Source organism: Alexandromys fortis, unplaced genomic scaffold (assembly GCF_014885135.2).
Source record: "Alexandromys fortis isolate MF-2015 unplaced genomic scaffold, M_Fortis_MF-2015_v1.1 scaffold_229, whole genome shotgun sequence".
In the NCBI taxonomy this organism is placed as follows: Eukaryota; Metazoa; Chordata; class Mammalia; order Rodentia; family Cricetidae; genus Alexandromys; species Alexandromys fortis.
In genome coordinates this window covers 961,555-971,347 of record NW_026068122.1, presented here as the reverse complement: position 1 = coordinate 971,347, position 9,793 = coordinate 961,555, and the positions used below count along the sequence as shown (strand labels likewise).

Below are 9,793 nucleotides of genomic sequence, written 5' to 3'. Positions count from 1 at the left end.
GATCTCTAATTGGTCTTTTAAAACCAGATCAGGTTTCCCTGCTGGCCAGAGGCTCCTCTTGCAAAATTCCCTCGTTCTGTTTCCTGGCTCCTGCCAGGGGCCAAGATCCCTCTCACCCCTCAGACGGGTCTTCAGGAAAAGAGCCAGGTTCCCTGTTTGCCAGGGACCTCGCCAACCAAAGGCCTACCTCTTTGATTTAATTGTCCTGGAGCGATCTGCTCTTGGTGTTGCCCTGGTCCCTGTCCCCTGCGTTGTCTGCCACTGTGTCAGTACCCACCAGTCCCGGCCGCTGTGCCAGCTACATTGCCTGCCGTGCGCGTCCGGTTCCGTCCGCCGCTGCCGTGCGCGTCTGGCCGTCTGGCGTGCGCGTCCGGTTCCGGCCACCGCTGCCGCCGTGCGCCTCTGTTTTATTTTTTATTTTAATTTTGAATTTGTTTACCAGTCTTGAGTTGTTCCTGACTGTATGCTTATATTACCACAAATTCTGAAAACAAAGATATTCAAAATTAAGATACAAGCTCCATCACAGAGGAACCAGGTAGCTACTTACAGTGGAGCAAAAGGAACGATGGATCCTGGGGATGCTTTGCAGTTCACCTTTGTTTTAAACATCTGATTTGAGATGAATACTGTCACCTGACAGCCACACCTGGTCAGGAGCAGGTGCTTCACACAGTCAGTCAATAACTTCCCTCCTTCAACTCAGAGACAAGGGCCTTTCATTTCTCTTCGGGCAAAAAAAAAAAATGAGATTCAGAGGGCTAACTTATTATCCAAATGTTATAGAGATAGCATAGGGTACAGATGGACTATGTTGCTGAGTATCTGGGACCTAAACATCATGCCAAAGGGGTAGTCAAGATGGAAGGAATGTAAGTTGTGCTCTGCAAGGGAAAGATTGGCTGATAAAATTAGAATAGCAAAAACCTTAAAATATAAACTAAACTCAAGTTTATTAACACTTGAGAATAACTACACATAGATAAGGACCAAATGTATAATAGAATATGAAATGTGTCTTCCCCTTGTTCTGGGTGGGAATCCTTTAAGTGGAAAGCTTAATTTCTCTGTTTTAAATTTGTATTTACTAAGACTGCCCTCATTACTTCTGTGGGAGTTCTAGCTGCAAAAGTTTTTGTTATTGCTGTCATGCCTACATGGAAAGCTTTCTATTAAGTCTGAAAAAAATCATTATCAGGAGCCTGAAAATGTCAACATGATAACCTTCTCTTTTACCTTGATCAATAACAGATATCTATAGGTATTCGAAATATGCTTAAGTACTCATTTGAATGAATAAGTAGTGCTTGTAACAATTGTATATAGTTTGCAACACTAATAGATTCACGTGTGTGTTTGTGTGTGTGTAAAATGATAATGTTTATAAAAGAGAAAGGGTCTTGAATTTGAAATGCAGGGGGGCCAAAGGAGTTGGATGGGGAAAGGACTGTCGTAAACTTTAAATGCATGAAATTCTCAAAAACTAACTTAAAAACTATGGCTGTCTTCCCAAGAATAGGTAATATGTTTAGTGCCGGACTGAATGTATAGACCTATAGAAGTGTAGCATGCTATGTCCACCTCTGGCACGGGTCAGCTACAAATTTCAAAATATTTACCTTTAAATAGTCACAAGCATCTTCAGCAGAAAAGCTGCTTCAGAAATTATGCTGGCATGAGTGTCTTTTGTTGTTTGTCCTGGGGCGATTTTCACAATGTCATCCCTTCAGTAAGCTCATAAATCTAACAGGCCATCATGTCAAGAGCATCTTATAATTTCAGCAACTCATTTTCCTCAGAACAAAATCACTGTACCCAGAAAATAGTTAGAGGATTAGAAAATTTCTTCAAAATAAATGTGGTAATAAAATAAGTGGATGAATTGTGTAATGACTCCGGATGATTGTCAGTGTTTTATGCTCTCCCTGAGTGACAGTGAGGGTCTGGATTGTGTGCCATGAGGAATAGCTTGAAACTCTTACTTGTCTTGTAACTTCTCTGAACGGGGAATAGAGATTTTAATAATGTTTAATATAAGAAAATTAATAAATGGGTAGCAATATCTATTTCCTATACACAGTAACGGAGCAAGGACCCTCTAGTCCTTGTACTTGGTAAGCAACTGTGACATCACATTTTTGGGAAAGGGAAGACTTTGAGGATCTGCCATCAAGAAGACTTCAAATTTATCTTTTCAAGTGGCTGAGACTGGGAGAATACGTAGAGGGGTGTGAAGAGAGAAGTTTACTGTTGATCTGATGAGGAGAAGTGAAAACAAAGTTCTTTTATGCAGGCAGAGATGAGTGCAATGCCTATTCATGGGTCACGTGTTTCCTTCTAGCCGAGCTATCACGTTCTGTGTGGAAATTCTGACTCTGTGTTATCAAAAGACTAGTTTGTGATTAAGAACTTTTTTTATGGATGTCCATCGGCTTTCAAACCAACTTTGAATTTCACTTGAAGGCATTTTCCTACAAACGACTTACAGACATTTTTGTATTTAGGAAGTTTATGGGATATCTACATTTACATTTCTTAATGGCATTGAATATTTAAAGATTTTTTATCAAGAATTTTTGACAATATAATTTCCCTTTTTATAAGCAAGAATGATCCTTGCATAACAACAGACAGAAATGCTTCTTTCTTTGAGAAAAAAATGATGGTAGAATGTCAGCAGTTCTGATTGTAAATGATGGTGCCTCTCTGCTAATTCCTTTCCAGCCAGCTGTTGCAAACCCTGATATAATGTTTATTAAAATTCATATTCCTTGGGACACACTGTGCAAGTATGCAGAGAGGTTGAACATCAGGGTGCCCTTCAGGTACTTTTATATGTTATTTCATTTTCTCTCATTATTACTAGGATGGCTCTGTCTTTTGTAACACCTAACAGCAGTAAATGTGGTCCTTTATTCAGAAAATAATTATTTCTCTTTTAAATTTTACACTATATTAGACAGTTTATTCCTAAATTGCTGGACATATAATATCATTTCAAGATAGACTTGCCTAGAGATAAGGTAACATAATTATTTTCAGAATTCAAATGGAAGTAATTCCCAAGATCAATTCTCATTCTTATTTCATGTGAGTGTAATATAACTCTGATAATGGTTAGCAGGGATTGTTTTTCAGAGCAGGTCATCCAGGACAGTTTCTGAGCTCTGGCCTCAATATCAATCAGTAAGTGATAAGAATAGATCACCTTCTTTCAAGGATTTTCAGTCCTTCTATTGGGCAAAGATATGTTGGCCTAGCTTGAGCATCTCCTATCTGATGTAGAATATACCAGGTCCTCAACATGTCACACTGTAGCTTTTATGGTGCACACTCTATACACCGAGTGTTAACTCAGTTGACAATAAGATTGTCTCCATAAATTTGCAGCTAAACAGATCCCATTAGATGCTAACAAGGAGTAAAAGAAAGGTTCAGGAAAAAAAAAAAGAGATTGTAAGTAAATTACCCTAGGAAGCAAAAGTGAACACTAAGCTCAATTGAAAAATATCATGACAATTTCCTGTAACATATTGGAGAGGCTTATATCAAAGCTCAAGATCCTTCAAGATAAAGAAAGAGATGCTGATGCAGGTGTCTTCAGGCATCTGAAACATCTCAAGTCTCAAAAGATGCAGCCTCAGCTATTATGCAGAACAAACAATTAAACATTATTTACATAAAATTTCCGTTAGGAATTTAAGTTATCTAGAAATTATTTTAAATGTACATAAGGATGTCTGAAAGTTAGATTCAAATAATATGCCATTTTTATAACTTTGTATACCCACACAGTACTTTATATTATAAGTATAATGGAACTTTTTAGAATATAGACAGACTACGCATAAAATCACCATTGGCATATTAATTAGCAAACGCACATAGCCTTTTTAAGAAAAATATTTTTATTTTGAATGAATTATTCATTCTAAACTATCCATGAAAATATTTACTTGTGAGACATTAACATTCCACAAAGAAAAGCTACAATTTGGATCATCAAGATGCCTCAGCAGATAAGAGCACTGGATCTGATTTTGACCTCTAGTACCCACATTGTGGAAAAAATTCCTTCTGACCTCCATATGGGTGCTACCTAGCACCTACAGGCTTGCACACACAGCTATAAATAAATAAGTGTAAATCTATTTAAAAATTAAAAGGAGAAACAATAGCCTGCAAATTTCCAATCATTACTAATATATGCATGCCTTTTAAACTTTTGTCTATGCTTGAAAAAATGAAGGAAGATATTTGAAATGCAAATTTAGTTAGACGAAGCAAGTCTTGAAATATTATATCTGAGTTTAGTGTTGGAATATGGCAAGAACATTTTAAATATTTCCAAAGACTATGGTGTATGTTTCACTTTAGAAAAAAAACAAACCCAGCTGCTGAAAATATATAAAGGATATTTACTAGATTGGCTTCCATGATACAGTCTAGGCAGCCCAACAATAACTGTCACACATTGAAGACCTGGCAGACAGTCAATCCACAAGACATGGGACCTCAGCAGTCCCAAGCTGGTGCTTTAAGCCTGAACGATTCCTGGAGAACTACTGGTATTCACTCCACATTGGCAGCCTGCAGAAGCTGGGCTCTGATGTCTGTGGAGGATGGCAGCAAGAGCAGCAGTATTAACAGCACAGATGAACTTTCCACTGGGGAGGTGAAGGCAGGCAAAAAGCAAGGTTTCTTTCTCCCACATGCTTTTGTTTGTGTTCCCTGGCTTCTACTTTAATTCCTACCTGTGGTTTTCTGCCTTGTGTTCTTGCCCCATTTTTCCTCAGTGATGAAATATTACAAGGAACTTTAAGACTAAACGAACCTTCTCTTCCCATGTTCCTGTTTGCTCAGTGTTTTTTTCACAACAGACAATCAAATTAGGACAATTGCATATGTGTTTAAAAAAAAGATGATTGGATTGATGACTTTATATAGCATGTAAAGATATAATTCAGTTAATAAGTACTGAGTTACAGAAGACAGAGTTTCAAATAATTAAAAACAATGTATCGAAAGTAACCTATGCATTGTAACATGTTTTGTTATACTTTGTTATATTTCTTATATATTTTTGTTAAATTATCGTTGTTATTATTATTATTCCGAAATTAAAGGCATATATATTTATTAGCCTTCACATTATATTGTAATGATTTAATTTTAAATGCCTTAATTTTCTAAGTATATAAAAATGATGTGTCGATACACTTAACATTGCTGTTGAATACTGTCACTTTCTGGTTTAACTGTATATTTTTTTAGTTGATTTTACTTTTTTTTTTCAGAAAAAAATGTTATTACACTGATCAGAAGAACAAATCAATGAGCAGGTTAGTGAATGATTTACAATTTTTATTACCATTTTATCATTTATAAAAACAGAAAGAACATATTAGATTATCCACGTCTCCAATTATAAAAGTTAGGAAGAAAATTATGTTGATTTCTTGAAAGAGTAATTTTTTAATTTAACATAATGTCTTTATTGAATTCTTGGCAATTTCACATCATGCATCGTAATTCTACTCACATCCCAGTCCCTCAGTATTCTCCCTTCACATCTGCAGCATTCTTCCTAAAAGAAAAAATTTTACTGCTGAGTAGTACTCTATTATGTAAAAAAAAGAAAAAAGAAAAAAGAAAAAATTTTAAAAACCCAATCCAAAACAAAACAAGCAAACAAGCAAACAGAAAAAAAAAAAGAAAAGAAAAGAGCAACCAAAACAAAGCAAAACAAAAAAAATACTTTCAATCCTCCATTTTTTGCACCACTCCAATACTTCTTCATTAATACAAGTGGCATTGGGAGTCTCTGTGTGACACAGTTCACCCTTTTATCCAAGCAGCTTTATTTGCAAATATTCATTGCAAGGAGACATTAGTCTGGTTTAAGGCCTCTGGTTTCTGGTACACTATCATCAATGAATCCTCACCAAATCTGCTCTCAGATATATCATGGTTGTCCCAAGTGCTGGAAGCCCTTTGGTAGCATTTTACAGTACCAGACCCTTCATGAGCTCCAGCAGGTCCTTGATGGGGTAGATGTAAGGCTGGGCCAACCCCAGATCTGTCTGTGGGCTTGGGGGGTAGTTGAGTTGATCAGTCCAAGATACTGGAGCCACCCCTCTCAGGTAAGAGAAGGATCTAGCTCCCCTAAGCCCATGCCTTCAGGGTCAGTTCTCTCTTGTCCATGGTAAATGGTGACAGGGTCAGTTCCCTCTTGTCCATGGTGAATGGTGGCAGGGTCAGTTCTCTCTTGTTCATGGTGAATGGTGGGGCCATCTCTCCTGAGTGTGGGGCTCCAGTTTTCACTTGAGAGTCAGGGACAGTTCTCCTGTTGTAGTGTCTAACAAGGGTCAAGGCCAGCTTTCCCAGGGCTAGTGAAGAGCAGGACCAGATCATGGACACCTGATTTTATTACTCGTCATTCCTATGACCCCCCTTGTGGTAACAGGGTCACACACATCAGCACAGACCCCAGCTGCAATAGGATCATGGAAACAGACATCACCATTGGGAGCAGCTTGCATCTGGACATCCTAACTGGGTGGAAGCACAGGTTATTCAAATCAAACTTGGACTCCAACAAGGCCACCAGTTGTGGCCCCAACCCTGGAATTCCATGTAACCTTTAGTGGAACATGGGCCTTGTAGTTCAACAGACCCCAGCTTTGGTAGGACTATGGATCCAGACATGGTACTTGGCAGCAGCCCGGGTCTGGATGTCATTGCTCCAGGTGTCAATGCAGGTGACTTGGATTTGCACAGTCCAGCAGCTGCATGGCCCTCAGACACTAACTTTGCCCCAGATCTCGGGCATCCACGTGGCCTTCAATACCAACAGGAACTTCAGACATCAACATAGACCCTGACTATAGTTGGGCCATGAACCCAGACATGGCCCTGGTGCTGCAGCTCTGGCCCGGAGGTCACCAGAGCATCACATAGCAACACAGGCCACTCAACTCTGCATGTCCCTAGCTACAGCATGGCCCTCAGCCACCAACATGTACTTAGGTGGCTAACCTGAGCCGAGGCACTCACACAACCCTCTGTGGTGACATGGGCCATGGACCACTTCAAAATAGACCCTGGATGCATTAAAACTACTCACCCAGATACAGGCCTTGGCAGTGGCCTGGAAGACACCATGGTGCCAAGCCAGAGCACAGGCCACTCAGATCTGTAATGCCCAGATAGAAGCATGGTCCTCAGACTCCAAAAAGACCACAGGTTGGGGCCCAGAACCCAGGCATTCTCCTGGTCTTTGGTAGTAACATAGGTCATGAACTTCAACACAGACCTTGGACCACAGATCCAGACATTGCCCTCTGCAGTAGCCTGAACCTGGATGCCACCATGACCCCAGGCTGTGGTGTAGGCCACCCAGATTGACATGGCCCCAGTGGAAGCATAGCCTGTGGATACCAACATGGCATGAGGTAGCAGCCCAGACCGTGGAAATCTGCATGGCCCATGAGGAAACAAGAATCACAGACAACAACACAGACCTTGGCTACAGAAGGGTGACATATAGGACTTGTCCCCTAGCTGTATCTCTGGCTTGAATATCACCATGGCATTGGACAGCAATATGTGCCACTTAGGTCTGTGTGAACCCAGTTGCAGCAAGACCTTTGGCACCAAAATGGTCCCAGGCTGCTGATCAGACCCCAGGTAACCATGTGGCCTTCTGCTGCAACTGGAGCCACACACGTCAACTCAGATTCTGACTACAGTGGGGCCACAGACCCAGACATGGCCCTCTACAGCATGTCCCAACATGGGCCTGAACAACAACACCATGGCTCCTGATAGCACCATAGTCCTTCTAGATTAGCAGTGGCTCTATTGGCTATACTTCTCTTGGACACCTATTTAAATTGAAGAAAGGAATTTCCACTTAAGAAATGCCCAATGACAAAACCTTCATATTGATAGCTGTTTTCTTATCCATTGCAAAGGTATCAGTTGATGAAAACAAACCATTGCAACATCAGCATAGCCGTGTAACTGAGTAACACTAGAGACTAGTCAGAATAATACATAGTAAAAAAAATGAAGTGTAATATCATTTTAGGAAAGACTTGATGAATCTAACCCTTTCAAACTTTATAACTTGTAATGAGAATATGTTTTAAACATAATGTCTATTTAAAATAAAATGTTTTCTTTGGGTCCCTTTTAGCTGTTACAGAACAAATTTTTCAAGTGTCTTTTTAATAGATTTATTCTTGAATGACATTTTTCAGAGTCTTGCAAAAGAATAAAATTTTGAATATTAAGATCTATAAAAAGTATTTCACATAAAAAATATAGCTTAGATTTGAAGTTAACTTCAATTTCAAGGGAATCATACACATTAATATGTAAATTTCTAAATGGACAAATTTTGAAACATATTTTAACAATTCTAAAATGATCTTATATCTATGATGCTCAACCTTTCAAGTAACTAAAAAATGAACACTGTACCATGTTGTTGTATGATATTTTATATTGACTATTTTCTGTTTTAATTCTTAAAATTTGAATTTAGGTATTGGAAATATTTTTAAAACTGTCCCTCACATTTAATTTGTTGCAAACAGTTTTCTTTGTTTCATAGTTTCATGGAATTGAGTGGTATAGGGTAGGTATCAAACAGTAAAGGCACCGAGTGAAAATAAATTTTTCTGTGGCTTGTTTATATTTATTTTCATATTCACTTGAGAAAAAGATTGATTATATATTTTCTTTCAATTTATTTTAGGGGAAAAATGTAAATTCTATTTATGTGAAAGGTAGGCATAAATGGTCATGTCTTACAAACTTTTAAGTACAAAATTTACAGTCAGTAAAACTCTACAAAGTATAAAATTTAAAACAAATGCACACATTTATTTTTATTAGTGCTTTTTTTTCTTGCAATAGAAAAGACGTTTATGTGTGGTGAACTAAGCCTGGAAAACATTAAGGGATAAATAATGCCCAGGCAATTATCTAGCTTCTGAAGATCATCATCATATCTCTAGGCACCTTTAAAGGAAATAACTAAAGCCCTTTTGGTGCAGCAATTTAATTTTTATTTACAAAGCACTTTTATGTTCAAATATTAAAGGCATCATCAAAATAGCCTGCAAGGAAAATAGAACAGAAAGTAGCTAGTGTTGCAGATGAGGGAAAATAACACCCTCTTGGCATCCCCACCCGCAGTTCTACCCAGAGCTTTCCCAGATAATTGACAGTTTGCATTTTAGTCAGATTCTCTGAGCCCTTTGATCTATATTTTTAGTTTACATGGAATTATCTTACCCTGCCTCCAGATATTAATAAAAGACACTGAAACTGTATTAGAGTGATCTTCATGTTTTATCAGAAAATTCAACATTTAAGATGTCCAAGATGATAGACATGTCTGGATATTGGTGTCAAGGTTTGCAGCAACATAAATAGTAACACAACATTCATTTCTCACCTTATTATCGTGACCGTTAGAGCACACCCTGCAGGTTGGTAGTGTCCATTTTGTTCTCAAGATGTCATTTCACTTAATAATGGAAAAAAACAAAAAAACAACTAAGTGAGGCTCAAGGAAATAAATTAACTAGGCTTTAGAATCTGGTTTCAAATCCAGGACTGATGATATTTCACCATCTGAGGTCATTTTTCCTTCTCAGAAAATGTGTATAAAGGCCTAAGTTGATAATAGCATTTATTTTCGGTTATCAGTAGAAGATGATCTTAATGTTCTCTTATAAATTTTGATGTTCATTTATTTCCAGGTTGTTTTTATTCAGAG

At 38.1% G+C, this 9,793-nt stretch overlaps 1 protein-coding gene across 1 annotated transcript in view; it reads left to right on the top strand.

Moving 5' to 3' along the window:
* Nucleotides 1-9,793, top strand: part of Ano3 (anoctamin 3) — a 292,415-nt gene that overhangs the window by 179,596 nt on the left and 103,026 nt on the right. Inside the window, exons 7-8 of the mRNA XM_050125418.1 lie at nt 2,725-2,825; nt 5,298-5,342. Of these exons, the coding sequence (XP_049981375.1) occupies nt 2,725-2,825; nt 5,298-5,342 (146 nt within the window). The remainder of the gene's footprint in view (nt 1-2,724; nt 2,826-5,297; nt 5,343-9,793) is intronic.